Source organism: Aotus nancymaae, unplaced genomic scaffold, assembly GCF_030222135.1.
Source record: "Aotus nancymaae isolate 86718 unplaced genomic scaffold, 86718_ANA_hifiasm-v0.15.2.pri h1tg000040l, whole genome shotgun sequence".
Classification (NCBI taxonomy): Eukaryota; Metazoa; Chordata; class Mammalia; order Primates; family Aotidae; genus Aotus; species Aotus nancymaae.
In genome coordinates, this window is record NW_026988454.1 from 5462960 (window position 1) to 5481315 (window position 18356).

The 18356-nt window shown below is 35.8% G+C and overlaps 1 protein-coding gene across 1 annotated transcript in view; it reads right to left on the reverse strand.

Moving 5' to 3' along the window:
• Positions 1-18356, reverse strand: part of PACRG (parkin coregulated) — a 593065-nt gene that overhangs the window by 479872 nt on the left and 94837 nt on the right. Inside the window, exon 2 of the mRNA XM_012451086.3 lies at positions 16845-16979. Coding sequence (XP_012306509.2) covers positions 16845-16979 — 135 coding nt within the window. The remainder of the gene's footprint in view (positions 1-16844; positions 16980-18356) is intronic.

Here is an 18356-nt window from a genome sequence, read left to right on the forward strand (position 1 = left end):
GAAGAGTGAGAAGATACCAACAGCAGCTAGAAGGAATGTCTCAGGATGTCTCTGTCCTCTCTCCCCAACTTCATCTCTTTCAGCTGATCCCTCCACCAAAGCCACCCAAATAACTAAATGCTTCATAAGTAAACATTGTTTTAATGTAAGACCTCTACCCACCACCATGCCTGCACTTTTTCAACTAGTTCATCACCCTTTAATCCTTACTGTCTGAAAACATTTGGAGCTATTACTGGATGGTAGAGAGAGCCACAGACAAAATGTCTTTCTTATCTCAGCTTTTTGTCTGGAACAGGCATCATATTGAGCTCCAGAGAAACATCACTGTGTCCCTGGAGAGAGGGGGATGAGAATGGGTGCCATTATAGAGGATGGCCAAGGATGGCTGCTTTGATATATCAGAGCACAGCCCTGAAGTGGGGAAGCTGGCCAAGAGTTGGAGAAACTCATTGCTGATGAAGGCCGGGGGAGAGCTGGGCTTTTTGTTTGCTTGGAGCCATGTGGATGAATGGGTAGGAGGAGGCCAGGGTCACAGGAAGTGAGAGCCATGACAAAATTAAGGGCTTCCAACCTGCCAGTGACTCCACCTGATTCCAGTCTGGCCACCTGACCGAGTTCAACCATTCTCCCCAAGCCAGGGCCCCAGGAAGTGCAAGATCTCAATCCCTGATCCCCCAACCGCTCAAGTGGGTACACTAGCGCTTGGTCGCCTCTCTTCACTTTATGCTTAAGTCCATCAAAAGTAGCCTAGCCAAACAGGTAAACGTATCAGTGTTGCTATACAGTGAGGAACGGGGCAAGAGGGTGGGAGAAGAGAAAAAAATGCCCAACCAGTATTAAATCCCTCAGCTCCGAACCATGATAGCATTCTGAGAGTGGACCTCGTCCTTCGTCCTGTTTACCGCAGCCGCAGAGACACTAGCCCTTCTTGCTGTTAACTTTCTATACCACATCGAGTTTGTGTTAAGGTCCTATTTGAATAAATAAGAATGAAAAGGCAGTGCAAGTAAAGTCCAAAGTAGGGATTCAGTGATGACAGGGTCAGGACAACTATCCCCAAATATGCCACATCTTTTAAAATGGCAGAAGCAGGAAGTTCTCTTCCACCTTCTCCACCTTTCTTTCCTGAAGCCGGTCATAAGACCCTCATATGTGAGGGGTGCCCTTCCCATATCCAGAGAAAAAGAACATCCTTATCTCGGAAGACAAAGAGTCACAGAGAAGAATCTGAACACAGAGGTCTTGCCAAGCTTCCTTCGTCCTCTGCTATTTCCCTACAACTGTCCCCTTTTCATCAAACCTGCTAGAAAGAACACTCAAGAGTAACCATTTCCTTGGGTCTCATTTCCTTACGAAGCCTCCTGTGTCTTATAAAACTTACATTAGATAAATTTATATGCTTTTGGTTCTTGCTAATCTATCTTTTGTTACTGGAGTCTTAGCCATGAATGAGAAAAAGTAAGTTTTCTCCCTTACAGTGACAATGGTAGCTTTCTATCAGAATCTGGACTTGATCATGTGTTCTTTCAAAGATATGCTAAGGCCATCTATTTAAATGTCCTTTAAATATTCCATTACTCTTTCAGTACAATATTTAGTATGTTTTCACTTGATCTGCTGTAAAACTCTTATCGGATTTACATTAAGATATAGATGCTCCTGTAGTCCCAGCTACTCAGGAGGCTAAAGTGGGAGGATCACTCGAGCCCAGGAGTTTGAATCCAACCTTCGTAACATAGTGAGACCCCCATCTCTAATTTTTAAAAAAGAAAGAAATTAAACAAATGCATATGTTTATGATGTTACAATAATTTTATAAAGCAAAACAACTTTCAAGAATATGCACACTAATTAAACAGAATATAGATTTCTGATATAATAATTTTGATGTCTAATTTTACCTACTAATTTTGTGGCTGATTGTGAGGCAGGGTTTAGATTTATCATTTCCAAAATACAATTCTGCACTACTTTAAGTTAATTTTTACTGCTTTCTATAGTGATGTATCACTTAACGACAGTCATACAGTCTGAAAAGTGTGTCCTTGGGTGATTTTGTTTTTGTGAAAACATCATAGAGTGTATTTACACAAACCTTGATGGGATAGCCTACTACACACCTAGGCTCTACGGTGTGGCCTATTGCTGTTAGGCTACAAATCTGTACAGCATGTGATTGTACTGAATACTGCAGGCAATTGTACCACAATAGTAAATATTTTTGTATCTAAGTGGAGAAAAGGCAACGTATGGTGCTGACATTACAATGGCTTTGTTATTGCTGGGCCATAAGAATTTTTCAGATCCATTATAATCTTATGGTCCCACCACCAGATACGTAGTTCATTGTTGACCAAAACCACATTATGCAGCTCATGACTGTACTTATCACTAATTGTACACACTGCACAAAGGCCTTCATCACCAATGATTTTCACTGCACTTAATAAACTGCCACCTTCTGGAATGTGTGATGGAGGAAAGAACTCTCAGAAGAAACAAATGAATAGTGCACACCTTTAATACTCAGCTTCATCTCTTTCCATTTAATTCCATTAATTTCTCAGAGACATTATATTACACAACTGCCATAGCAGAAACTTTCATATATTTGTATCCCAAAAAAGTTCCTCTGTGAATCCATCTGAATGTGCCTTCCCAGCAGGCCAGGCCTTGCCTGTATTTGGGGCTTGCTTTCATGTCCCCTCTCTAAAGACAATCTGGATATGACATTTCTGTACCCAGAGGTATCTGCTCACATGTGTCTCATCATTTCTTGTTTGTTTTTCTAAATCTGCTCACTAGTAATGATTTTACTTTCAAAAGAAGAGAGAAAGGGGACATAAAAAATGGATTTGCTTAGCTATTTAGGTTTTTCTTATTTTTGAAATATGAAAAGTACTTTTCACAAAGGAAATCTATATTTGCATGAACTCATAAAATATTTATGTGAAATGTACAAAACACAGTCATTCATGATCCCTTAATTAGAGTTTTACTGGAATAAAAATTTAATTAAAATACAATTTGTTAATTCATTAGTGTTGGGTTATACCTCTTACACTGATTTTCAGTACTAGGTCCTGAAAGTGCACCATTTATTTGATTATTTTCATTGCATTCTCTTTAACACTTTATTCTTTTTGATATCACTGCATTTTAAATAGGGAAATGTATTAAGTTAGGACTCTAATTTTAAAAAATAATTTAGACAATATTGCCAAATGGCCTACACATTAATGCCACTTTATTTAAAAAATTTCCTCTGACCACCCCATGAAAGGGCACTATATCCTCTCACAACTCTCTCTTTCACCCGGCTTTATGTTTCTTCATACTATCACCATTCATCCGTGTCTATATTTATTTGTTTGGTTGTTTAGTTTTCCCTACTATAGTGGAAGCTCCATGAGCACAGAGGATTTACTGTTTCATTCACTGCTGTATTTCCAGAGTAGAGCAGGGTCCAGCACCTAGTAGGTACTCAGGTAATGTCTAGCAAATGAATGATGCTTCTTACAAGTCACATGAGCACCAATTGGACAGCACATATTTAAAGACAACACACAGATAAGAATGCAATTTAAATATGATCACATCACAGAGGTTTAAATAAACAAATGCTTTTCTTCAGCAATAAGCAATACTCAGTGAGTTGATATGATACGGGTTTTAAAGTGCTGCAAACTACATTCTATAAGAAAACAAAAATAAATAGAGCTATCAAAAGATCTGTGGGGCCTGTAAAGAAAATCTAAAAGTCACAGATAACCACCCTCATTCTTGGTTCTCAAGTAGATGAAAATTCAGATTTCTACTGTATTCAACAAATAAAAATATGTGAAAAGTATAAAATTGTATTTTAATGAATCATTTGAAACATCAGCCTTAAAGTATTTACTCATGTTGTATCAGGGACTAAGGTAGGTCAAAGTTAAATAATCCTGCTCCAGCCTTCTGCAGTCCACCATCTTGAGGGGAGACACGAAAACACCATCTTACTCAGCGATGAGAGCAGTAATAGCGTATGTTGGTTTCCCAGAGAGGGGCATTCAATCCAGCCTGGGAAAGTCAGGAAAGACTTTCAGGAGACTGTAAGAGCTGAGCCAGGTGTAAGCGGATGAGCAGATAGAGGCTGAGCAGAGGAGGTGGATGTGGAGGCAATGGAGGCATTCAAGAGAGGCCAGCATGGTGTAGGTTGAGAGATGAGAAGGGAGACAGCATGTTTGGTCATCTACATGCACAGAGATGTCTGATGTATAAAGTACAAGGCGGCAAATGATGAGAAAAAACACAGTGATTGTTTAAGAAGCCAAATCATAATGCTTTACAGTGATACATGCAAAATATCTTACCAAAAAGGTTTTCTGTCATACTAGTATATTCCATAGAGGATTATTCATTTGGTTGTGGAGTTCGTTATTTGTACAAATGGATCTACATTCTAATATTATTGGCCAGACAAAATATTACTGGTAATTTTGCTACTAACCAATACATTTTACTTACACTTTCTTCCATTTCTCTAATAGCACAGTCATAGTCACCATAGTCCATATTTCTCTCTCATGAAATGAACCATCTGCTAAATTGCTGCTTGAGATTTGAAGCTAGTCCCAATTGTTAGTTTATTAAATGTAATAAGTTATAATAATGCAATGTTGAAATTATAACCCACACCAACAGAAAAAGCTAGAGATTCCCAAACAGAATTATAAAAACCTTAACTTTTGTATTTTTTGACTTGTGGTTTTAATTTTAGCAATCTAATACACTAGCACTTCTCATAATGCATTTAAAATATACAAATAAAAATTTATGTAAATGAATAATCTTTTTGTACATATATAAATTATTTAATCATTACCCAAGCACCTCTTCAAGAATAAAAATTAATAATAAATCTACAGTCATTCTTTCTGTGAAGATGATTTCTAAACATTAAATTATCTCCAATCCAATGCTATACTTTGTTGACTTAAAAAAAGATTTAATGATGTTTAGTAAAATGCTATACAACTTAATGCAAATGGAAAGCATTTGAAAGAAGTTTTCCAATAGAAGGCTTAATGCTTCTCAAGAGATTCATATTAATAGATGTAAATATTGAGAAGATACAGGTATCCTTAGGATAACCCCATCCACCCTAATTTTACAGTATGAAAAGTAAAATCTTTACTCCAGTACCGAAATAGAAACAAAATATCTACACGTTTGTACAGACATGTAAATACACACATATACATGCACATACAGTTTTTTGTTTTTATGTTTTTCCTTGTGGTTTTTCCAAACCCAAATTTTGCTATGTTCGACAGAGTTTTAATTTATGTGTTTTTGACTATACACAAACATACACAATCATGCAATACATATTAGCCAATTATATTTGCTTACATAAAGGGACTTCCGTGAGAAATACAAAACATATTTTATTCCACTGATTTTTTTTTTTACTTGAGAAAGTATTAGAATTGGCCTAACATTGAGGAAAGATTACATCTCAAGATGGTACTTTTCTCTGCATCTAAGAGAAGATATTAAGTTAATTAACAATTTTGTAGAATTAATAGAAAGACCTCTGGTCAATATGGCCATAAAAGTTATAAATACTGGATGAAAAGTTAAAAAAAAAAATAGCCATTCTCAAAAGTAAGATAGGCAAATACAAGACCCCAGAAATGTAAGGGAAACCCAAATACAGAGTGGCCCAGTGAGGAAACTTGAAGGCTGATTCACATAAAAAGTGGCTCAGAATGTGTGTCCTGTAGAGCGGAACCTCAAAGGACACCACAGGGGTGCCTTCAGAGACCAGGACATGAGGGACTCCTGCGGAAGACAGATTCCAATTCATACAACAGGAACTCAAGATAATAGATAAGTGTGAAAAAGAACCTAAATGAGTGTACAAAAAAAAAATACAATCTGATAAAGATTGCAAGAGAAATCATAAAGCGAGGAAAAGAAATGAAAACAAGAATAGGCAGATCTTTTTAAGAAACAAATATAAATTCCAGGATTGATATTCACTGAAAAGAAATTTGAAAAAATTTCAACAAATTATACAGTAGATTAAACTAGTAAATTAATAAGCTGGAAGACAGAGTTGAGAAAATCACTGACAACACGGTGATTAAAAAAGTGAATGAAACACAGTGAATAAAAAGATAGAAAATAAGAGAAAGAGATGCAGAGACGTGGAAGCTAGAATGAGAAAGTCCAGCTTGTATTCAGCCATGACTCCAGAAGTCTTCAGACTTAAATTAGACTGAATCCCAAGCACAATAGATCTTTAAAATTCACAAATAGATTAAAAAAAAATTGTTTTCAAAGTGTTTATTTCGAAGTACAGAGTAGAACATTGAAATCAGTAATATCTTATTGATACTTGGGATTGCCACAATATGTAAGCTATATAGGTATGTGGATTGATTACCTAAAGGCCATTTTAAAGGTAAAATTTATTATTTCTTAACATGACAATTAAAAAAACTGAAATACGAGAAAAATGAAAGTGTCAGCAAACTGCACTCACTGAAATAGATAACCATTTATGAACTGGCAAAAATTTTATAGAGCCTCTCGATTTGAAAAGTTTGTCTAAAAAATTATTTGAACCAGATCATTAAAGTAGCAAATGTTTAACACATACTGCATAAAGGATTAAGAATTATGATCTATGCAAATAGAAGCAATCTGTTTTAAGACTTGATATATACTCTTTGAAAGGACTTTCAGTTTCTTCCTTGAATAGTGATCTATTCCCATCCAGAGCTTCTTAAGACCAGAACTCATATTATGCAGGTTACAGAGCCCAGCACCATGTCTTACCCATTATAAGTACTCAATTCCTTTATGAATCGACAAGTTACCATAGCCTAAGTGTTAATGAGATCACATTACTTCTCTGCAAAGGAATATAGCCTATTAATGCACAAACACCAGTTGGACCCAATGTTTTTAAATATGAATCTCTGACACAGTGTCTCCCAACATACCACAAAGTTATCTATGAAGATGTAGAAAAAGAGGAAAACTCAACATGCAATGGAAAATCTGTATAATAACAAATGTGCAGGCAGAAACGAAAAGGAATTTCTACAGAAAATGAGATCAATAGAATTGGGTTGGAAAACCACAATTCATAGTCAACTTATGTTCTGCAACCACAGGCACCGATCCAAAGGTAGGTAGGTAGCTTTTTCATCTCTCCCACACTTTCTGATCCCCCTTTCCGGCCTTGTCCGAAACAAAAGGTCTGGATTAAAAGCTGATGGTCAGGGTTGGGGGAGGGTGTGTGTGTGAAGGGTGACTAGGCCACTGGCTTGCTACCTTGAAGTAGCTGTCTTTCAAGACAAAGCACTACCCACTTCCATTCACCCTTCCTACATCCATTCATAGTCAACTTAGGAAACAACAGAACAGGAAGTAGGGACAGAGGTTTCTGGTACCACATTGCATTCTGTCCTAGAAAGGTGTGTGTCCCACAAGCAAAATGCTACAGGTAAAGGCAGAGTAAGACAGAGCTGGGTACCTGTGCATTTTAGGGATTATAGGTGTCTGTGTACTCTATCTAACTCAGTGTCAGAAGTTACAAAGACCCCTTTTAGGCCAACAGAACAGAATCAGATGAAACTCTCAGGCTAGACACTGGGTATTGGCCAGGTGCAGGGCAGTCTACCTCCACACAGCTAAAACTTGAACTTGGGACAGTAATGGATAGATGGATACCAACAAAATAGGAAACATAAGAAAGCTCTGTCAGAAGTTAAAACAGATAAAGAGATAAAAATATTAAGGGAAATAATGATAGAAATGATAGAATATAAATGCATAATCTATGTATAATATTTGTTCTAAGAAAAAAATAGAAAAATTATGACACAGTTACATAAGTAGTATTAGAAAAGAAAACTTTCCTCAGTTGAGAAAAAGTTTCAAGTAAGTGGACAATAAGCTTACTGTGGTAAAGGAAGAAACACAAAAGGAAAAGAAAAATACACGGAAGCAACTCTTAATTACACAAAAATAGTCCAATTACCAAGGCTGTCAAACAAGACAAAGAGAAACAAGAATAGACTGACATTAAAGGAATAAAACCAGGCTAGTCGGAATTTTTCAGCAATCATATGTTATTAATAGAATATAAAGACGTTATCTTCTAAAGAGATATGAAAGGAAACAATCAGAATTTAAGAATGTTAATTTTATTCTTTTGAATTGATTAATTCATTCTTAATGTGTTTCATTAATTTCATTTCTTCAAATGAAACATTAAATTGTGTTTCTTGTATATGAAAGTTGAAATTTTATATTTTCAAGATATTCAAGAATTCAGAAGTATTCAAACCATATACCTTTTTTTTAAATGCTTAAAAATATGCATGAACATAGAGAACTCAATCTAAATAAGAGCTCAAAACTTGAGAATTTATAGCTAAGGTTGATGGGTTTCCTTTCTTCAGACTGGAACCAAATATTGGAAATTCTGTAGGATTATTTGTTGCAAAGAAAGTGTCTTAGAGTATGGGCAGAGGTTGGCTTTAAAATGATTCCGTCAACTATGTCCATTTATATACTTTTCCCAATAGCAAGAAATGTGCTTCATACATAATGAACTTTGTGAAAATAGTAGTTACTATTCTCTTCAAAAACATGCTAAAGATATGCTCACAATGGCAAGCCTGCTTACGTGGTTGGGCACCATGCCACGAATATTATTACAGGAAAAGCCATGTGTGCACATCCCTGCTAACATGGAGCTTTGCATAGAAATGTGTTTGGGTATCTCCTTTCCAAAGGTCTTAGTAATGATCACTGGAAACTTAAAACTGCACATTAAAAGGTGATTTTCTTTTTCATTGTCATTAAACTGGAGAAAACTATTAGAATTCCTATGGCAGTATGTCCACTATCAATCTCCTCTTTTAATTATGACCATGAATGTCCCTTTGAGTCCCTTAAAAATTATCATGTGAAACACAGTTTCAACAAAATAAAAAACAAACATGTAGAAAAAAGACTGAACAAAAACATCAATATACTAAAAGTTGTTATCTGAGGATGACACTTTGACTACTCAAATAAAAACATCAAACAATGAATGATTTTTTGTTTGTTTGTTTACAAGCATACTGCCAATCTGATTCCATTTGTCATCTGTCAAAGAACTTTTGATCTCAACAGTGCTTCAGCAAAGAGAAGAGACATGTGATGAGTGATCACACCGGAGGGAACCATTCATTAAATTACTAATTCGAACAGAACTGGAGATTCACCTTGGGCAGGTATAGGAAATTCATCAAAGATCAATTTGTGTCTCCAAAGAGAACATTCTGACAAGCAGCAACACATATTTTTTTGTTTAAAAATTAGAGTACTGATACTTCTACAATGGCAACATTTACCACTGAGAGGGTGGCAGTGACACATTTCTTCATGGTATGCTAAGTGACAATACGGGTGGCAGCTTGGCTGTGGCACCCTTAACACTACCAAGACCTCTTCTACTTTTCAACCGTGGTGGTCGTCTGACTTAAAAAGCAGGAGTGATTTGTTTTTCTTCTACTTGTCAGTCTACTGAGATCTGAAACTTCCAACATTTCTAGTTTCCCCTTGGGTCCCTGGTAATGTGAATTGTCTTTAGCCAATGCCAAACAAATCACTGTCACAGAGCAGCAGTCGACCTTTCTTTTCAATCTATGCACTTTCTAGGAGTTATAAATCAGTTGACTTTCAAGCTCGATGAGATGGCATATGCCCTAGTTTGAAGAACAGATGGAGGCTTGGGGGAAAATTGTTTCTGCAGGCTTGCTACAAGCAGCTCTGCTCCATAAAAGTGAACCATTTGCACTAATTTCTCACATAAATTATATAGGCAGCAGGGAGCACCAGCCCATTCAGCAGAAAATCTTTAATCTGGTTTTCGGAGGTCATCTAACCAATTTAAATAAAAGTTATTTCTGATACATGGCTGTATTTTCATGCTATACACTTTTAAGATGTAGCGATTTATATCAAACAAAAGAATGGCATTAATTGTGTATGCAGTCCCCTCCTCGAAAAAAAAAAAAAAAAACCAGAATAGTACACTCATTGCCAGAGGATTATTTTTTTCAAGACTTCTGGAATAAGCTCTGTCTATTAATTAATCACAAAGGAAATAATGTGGAAACATGGCAGATCTCTTGTACAAAAATCAGGTAAATTATCACTTCTTTTGTAAAATTTGCCTTGCAAATTCTACTAAGTCCTGTTATCCAAACTCAAGCTTTGGCAGTTATCAAAAGAAATAGAAGCCCAGGACAATTCTAAGAGAACATTCATTCTCCTTGATGTGAAACAAATTATTCAGCTCAAATAAATTTGCCTGCAAGATTTCAAAAGTCAATATCAGTTTTACCTTGGGGGCAATAGATACAGCATTAATTTTTTAAATCCTTAAGAAATTGAAACATTAAGAAATTGGAGGTACTGAGGGACTACATTATAACTCAAAATTATAGAATCTTGTGAATATACTGATAGCGAATGGATCGTGTATCACATCACAGTGTGATTTACTTTAAAATGCAATAATATTTATGGATAATGAGCTATCCTGATTGGGGGCTGATATTAATTGTAAGAAAATGTGTGCATACTTTTATAATAATTATATGCAATAACTGTTTTTCCTACTAGGAAATTATGAGTTATGTCAATGAAAACAGTCACATTGACAGAGCTTTTTATAGTTCATGAATACCAATGCTGCTGAGAAATAAAAAGAACTAGAAAAAAAGGAGAAAATGCCAGAGAAGAAATACTGAATGGAATTGTCAGTCAACACATAATTAAAGGTGTTGTCTGAGACACCATCAGTGGAAATTATAAAGACCGATTTATGCATGTAATTATTCACAGCATTTCCTTTACTTGGGTGTTCAAGTGGGACATATATTTTCAGTCCTTTAGAAAGGCAAGCAAACTTTTCATTTTGAAAGCAAAGTTTAAGGGATGAGTAGTCATTGGAAAACATTTGTGTATAATCTAAAGAGCATTCTTGTGATAAAAGTTCAACCCCCTCGAGACCACTGCATATCATTCTGGAACCTGAAGTGCTGTGGATTCAAATTAAATGTGCTGCTGCTAGTATTTCCATTTTGCTACCAGAAGAATTGATCCCTTTGGCAAATTTCTACTCAATATTTGTTCTTTGAAGTATTCCACAAACATCTCAAAATACAGTCATTTTAACAATTACGAAACAAAATTCATTTGAATGCTCATAATTTAAAAGAGCCATAGGAACCACCTGGTATATTGTTGTCACTTACAGATAAGGAAAATGAGGCCTATGGAGCAAGAGAAATAAAACTTAAAATTAATCAGCTCCTGTATGCTTTACTTTCATTCATCAAATATCTCTGGATGCCCGCCCTGCAACAGCATTGTTCTAGATACCAGGAAAGTAAGTGAACAAACCAGAAATACAGACAAAGATCTCTGCCTTAAAGGATTTCAGGATATGCCTATTTTTTCTAACATTGTTACTGGCTCCATTTTGGGTCCCTGTGGTTTTCATTTCTCTCATCTCTTATTTATGCTGACTTCATGTATTTTACAGTTTTTAAAAGACAATTTAAATCCATTTGAATGTATTCAAAAATGGGGTAAGAATATATAAATGACACATTTATGTCAACATTTATTTGTAAAATGTATTAAATGTTTATAGTTGCCCGATTAATATTAAGAAGTCATTTTTTAATACAAAACAAAGTCGAGATCTAAGTTTTAATCAACAGGGACAATTACTACATAAGCCTAAGGGGAAATTTGTGTCCATGGTGAAATCTTGTGGATCGCTAATAGGCCAGTGAGGAAGATGCATTTTTGCCAGTGAGTAGAGGCTGCCTAAGTCCATTCTCACATATACCTGCTCATGTGTATCAGTTCTGCCTTTATTAATTTCATTTCAATACAGGTGGCCATGGAATATCATTTATATGTCAAAGAAGAAAAAACAAGAATGCAGAAAGTCCTCTGCCATCTCTGCTACTCTGGACAAGGATCACCATGATATTGCCAGGTGTGGAATGATTAGGTGCTGTGGGTGGGGGGGGCAGGGGGCAATTTTGGACAAAGTACAAGTCCATTTTGAGTTTCTCCCTTTCAAATTTGAGAAGTTTGTGATTTGGTTGCATTCGTGAAAGGGTGGGTATTATATCCTGATTTTCCTAGAGGGTTATAGGGTTATCTATTTCCTATTCAAAGGTCTCTGATACCTGGGACATTCTTATGCCTATTTATTAGAAATTTAGTGGAAAACATGACTGTCTTAGAGTGTATCATACTCTGTGACATAGCACATTATCCTGGAGAAAGATGGCCTGCATCAGTATCTACCACATCAAATGCCTATAAAGGGAAATATTTTAGAGACATCTTTGTGTAGCCGTAGCTGTTTCCATCTTCAAAATAAATGAACGGTTTATAATACCATACAGTTATTTTTTTAAATTGACAGTGTCTCAGGTATTTATCTTCATCTCTTTTTCTCAAGGTCTCTATTCAAGTGACCATTTCAAAACACTTGGATGCTTCTGTTTGATCTTTATTTACACAGCAGAGGTAAAGGCAATGTGCTGCGTATTTTGCCAGTTCATTTAGCATTTCTTCTCTCTCCAGATGCCCATTGGGAAAACCTTTACAAAGAGCTCTGTCCCCACCCTGATCACCATCCTCAGAAGTGTGTGATTCATATTAAAGCAGGACAGAAAATTAAAAGATGGCAATTTAAGATTAGAAAACTCAAACACAATTTTGAAAATCCCATCGTTCATCTGATTATCTGCTTTGTAATTTATCCAGACGGCTTCGCTCCTTTCTCGTTTGTTGCCTATGATGTGGATATTGAAGACAGTTACAGAATCAACAGCCGTGTTTCCCAAATGTTAGAGGAGTCAAGAAAAATGTGGGAAAAGAAACAGATAAACATTTTTTTGTTTATGTAGTCCTTATTTTTTTATGATTACAACCACTGATAATCAAGAATTCTTTAGCCATATTTACAAAATGCAAATTTAAAAATTAAAAAAAAACTATTCCTGGGCTTGCCTGGTAGATTTCATATTTGAAATCAGATCTATTCACTTTCCATAGCTCATGAACTTGCCATTGATAAGTATATAGAAATTTTCACTACAAACATTTTGCAAAACTTTTCTCATATTTACCAAGGAATTTATGATATGCATAGAAAACCATGACAAAAAATGCAGAGGTGAGTCCCATTTTTTCACTTTAATAATAATAATTCTAACATAGTGATCACCTTCTATCTAAGTAGCAGATTCAGGCATTTATTTTTGACTGCCACTATCTCAATCTGGAGCTGCACGGTCTAATATGGTAACCATGTGGCTATTTAAATTAAAATTAATTAAAATTAAGTAAAATTAAAAATTCGGTTCCTCAGTCTCGGTAGGCACATTTCAAGTGCTTAATCACCACATATGGCCAGTTGTACTATATCAGACAGTGCAGATGTAGAACATTTCCACCACTGCAGAAAGTTGGATCAGACACTGCTGCAATCTTCAGAGATGCCACAAGAAATAGACTAAACTGGAGAGACGATGACATGCAGCCTGCCACATTGTTTTAGTATCTGGAACAAATGATCACTTTCATGTGCACGAAACTGGTGCTGAGAGCAGGATGTGGACTGAGAAACCTAAGCGTGCAAAGACATCTGTCTGTCTCTAACTCTTACTTCTATTTTCTGATGTTACCATAGAGTGCCTTTGATATTTCAAGAACATTTGATGGCTCCTAATATGGTAAAGATCGGGTCAGCTAATCCAGAACAAGCAGAAGAGGAATCTGGGGACCTGGGGAGTGATCCCTAGACCAGCACCTTCACAGACTGAGAGGCTGGGGCATCCTGTGTGTAGGTTCAGAGCAGGGTCTCCTAAGTCCTTCAGAGTCACAGGCTCTCTCAAAACACAGATAAAAGAAACTGACCCCGTATCCTTTGTAGGGACATGGATGAATCTGGAAACCATCATTCTCAGCAAACTGACACAGGAACAGAAAATCAAACACTGCATGTTCTCACTCATAGTCAGGTGTTGAACAATGAGAACACATGGACACAGGGAGGAGAGCCTCACACACTGGGGTCTGTAGGGGGGTGGCTAGGAGAGGGACACAGGGGGTGGGGAGGGTGGGGAGAGAGAACATGAGGAGAAAAGTCAGATATGGGTGACGGTGGATGGAAGCAGCAAACCACCTTGCCATATATATACCTATGCAACAATTCCGCATGATCTGCACACGTACCCCAGAACCTAAAGTACAATTTAAAAAAAAAGAAAAAAGAAAAAGGAACAGACCTGCTTATCACTTAGTTATGCGCATCATTTCAGGTGCTCACGAATCCACTTGGAATCCCTAGGGTGTCTGAGGAGAGTTGAGGGAGGGCCAGTATCCTCTGAGGGTAGCACTGCTCCTCAAAGCCCTCAGTGAGGGATGAGCTACGACATTGAGACGAGAGGTTTGCGTGACCAGAAACCCGTGCTGTGCCCACACACACAGAAGAGTGCAGGGTCTTGACCTTTTGCTTTTTGTTTTTTGTGGGGGACAGGTGGCCCTGCTTCCTTCAACACTCAAGACTCCCTCCTTCGGAATCGCATCCTAAAACGAGTCCCTGCTCCCATTTAGCACCAGACTGTCCTCTCATCAAATGCGCCAAGAAATAAATGTGAAACGATGGATAGATGGTTCATAAGCCTATGTTCAATAATCTTAATGTCTTATCTTCGATGTTATAGTAATTCAATTAAAATGTAGTAGCAACTCTCTAAAAGAAGTCCACAGCTTCCAGAATAAAGATGTTTCTCTAAACTCATGCTATTGTACTACCGGTAAAAGCAAATAAATTGTTTTGTCTTTTTACTGCTTTTTAGCTTGCTGAATCAGTTCTATAATCAATAGTAGCTTAAGAGAATTAATATATCCATAAAAAAGAAAAGCACTTTATATCCCTGCTGACTGTTGGTTTATCAAAGATAAAGAAAATGATTCATCTCATATTTTTATTAATAATTTATTTTCAAAATGAATTTTTTTTGTTTTTTTACATTTCTAAAGGTCGCTCATAAAATTATTTGAATCACAATAAACCTATATAAATTATTTTCATTAATACAATTTATGTGTAGGTTATAATTACCTAAAACACCAAAAGCCACTCACTTTTTATAAAGAATTTGTGACATATTATTTTGCTCAACAGGAATCAGATTTTAAAGAAATGCCACTGTGTTATCTTGTAGGAACCAGCACATAGACAGGCAAACACAAAATCCTTGCAGCCAAGCAAATATAAATGAATCCAAAAATCCCAACAAAACTTTGGAAATACATAGTTATATTAAGATTAAAGTATAAAAGTTAGATATACTCACTATAAATTTTTTCTCATCATACGTACATTTTCACATAACAAATTCACACTCTAACAGACTATCATAAAAAAGATATACAATGTTACTCACCTCTTCCCCACCCCAAAAAAATTTTATAACAAGGTTTCCTAATAAGATACCACCAAGTTCCTCTTGTAAAGTAGTTTGGAATAATTCTAAGTTTAATAACTGAATACCAGATGACTGTTCAGGAATCAGAAATGTTTGATAACAATATGCAAATATTTTAAAAGACATACTCGATATAATGCAAATAACCCTTTCAGTGTTTCCATACAGGGAGAAACATTTAATTTTAATGCACCTTTTTAAGCTATTTAGTTTGATTTCTTCAATTTGTAATTTTATTTTTAATATACATTTATTTGTTAGTAATTACAAACAATTCCCAATTTGCTTTTGGCCATGACTGCTGGACTTCCTAGTTAAATGTGTCAATTGCTTAATTTAACTGATATCTGGCCAGAACCGTTTCTTGTCCTTAACCTGATGTGATACTCATGAGTGTGCACAACTGCTTTGCTGTCTGAAGGCAGAGAAGCCCCTTCAGCTGATAAAAATCACCAAAAGCAGTCTTTGATAACAACAATAATTAAATAGCAGAAGCCGGTTAGAGACCAGCATTTATTTATTTTTTCAGATTAAATGTAAAAGCCTTCTCCGGTTAAGAGATTGGCAAGTTTTTACAAATAGCCTCAGTGAGCCTTTTATAAAGGAACACAACCGCATTAGAATGGAGTCATTAGGCAATACGTTTATTTTGAAGCCAATTAACCTTTTGTCAGAAAAATGTCTGTGCTGTAATGGCTTCGGCGGTGGAGGTCAGCCTCTAACAGGGCACGTCTGACAGGCCTCGTGCGGGCTGACACAGGCGGGGACGGAGAGGAGAGCCAGGATTGGGATCGGCCTGCTTTTGTATTCTACTCTGCATTTCCAGGGAGCAGACAATCTTGACCTATCCATTTAGGTAATTAAAGCTTCCATTTGGAAGTGTCCTGCAGGAAGGTGAAATTTGGGGGAGATAAATGGCTGTTGCTCTCCGTATCCAGCCGCCAGTTCCATCATTTGATGGACTGCCTGAAACAGGCCGGGCTGCCAGGTTCTCATAAAAATAGAGATGAATTGGGCAGCAGACAATTCTCTAAGGCAAAGCAACTCTGTCATTTTCTTCTTTGCAGGCTATAATTTAATTGTTAGTCAAGGTGGATGGCTGACACAGGGGGGCTTTCTCTAAGAGCTTACCCACCATCTTCCATTTGCTGAGAAATGACTCCAGTTTATTTACTTAGCAGCCAAGTGTGTTTGGCACTGGGAGATGTCACTTTAGCAAGTGCAGCTGGCCAGCACAGCTGTGCCCTGACTTACCTTCCAGGCGATTTTGTTTCCTTTCGAATCATGCTCAAGGGCAACTGGGAAGTCACCTCGCTCATAGAATTTTCGAAATGCCGTGGGCTTGGTTGGTCTTTCTTTAAAGGCCCCTGCAACTGGAGGGCCTCTCACCTTAATGGAAAAAATAAAATAAAAAATAAATAAATAAAAAACAAGAAAAACCATAGCAATCAGGTTTTAAGACACACTAAAAAAAAAATCCACAATAAAACAACTTTCTGCTTTTAAAGATTTCAGTTTGTATAAATATGCTGGAAGATAAAACCACATAATAAGGGACAACAGAAATCTGTTAATACAAACACCTGGGGAAGAAAATTATTTTATAGTCACTATTTAAAGTGTACTTTATTTCAAGCTACTTTAGAAAGCATTCCTAGAAAATGTCACTTAAAATATCGCTTTACAAGGAAGAGAAAACTGACATTATGTTTAAGAAAAACATTTTAATAGTGGTGTCTTAAGTTTAGAACATTAAAACGTTTACAATTTCAAATACTTATAAATTTTAATATTTGTTCTGATATACTTTATGGAATACTGAAGTAATTTAAAACCTTTCTTTTCAATCTTTCTATATATACGTAAAATAGCAGAACATGTTCTCATATGAATATTAACAATAAAACTACTAAAATATGATAAAAGTAATAATAAATTGGAGAATGTAGAAAGAAGAAAATGTGGCTTACTGTGTGTGTGTATATAGCATACATTTGGTAATATGGATTCATGAGAAAGTAACATTAGAACAGATGAGAAATGAGAAACAATGAGACACTTCCATCTCCAAAACTCAAATTGTCATTACAGAAAAAACACTTCCTATAGAGTTATTTACAGTGAACGCATCTTTTAATTCTGCATTATTTACATTGCACATAATTCATTACATTACAAAATTGAAAGTGGTAAGTAAACTATTTAGAAAATGAGTGTACTGTTCTGTTCCTTACATATAGTCTAAACGTGATTGTTTTTCCCACTTATTAAAAAAGATAAATACTAGTCATTTTATATATTAGCTTAAGAAATTCGTGATTATTTTGTTGATACTATGGGCAAAATAGCAAATAACTTCATATTTTAAGGTTTTTTGTTAATTTGTAATGTTTTTGTTAAAAACTTCAATTTTAATGAATAAATGTATTAACATATCTAAATAGTACACAATATATAAAATAAATATACTATATATATTAGATATGAAAAATACATTGTATCTAATACATACATAAAAGGATTCTATTTGAAATTAAGTGTAGTATTAAGAAATACCTTATTACAATGATTAAATGCTGAAGTGGAGTTGAAGAGTGAGGTAACACATATTTATTAGCGTTTAGAATTTACTCACTACATAGCACATTACTCCCAGTATATGATTATATGAGTAATTGAGGCAGCATTGGGTATTACCAGTAGGAAGGAAGATTTCCTTTTACTTATTGAAGATTAGGAATTTGTTCTTGTATTAGAATTAATAGC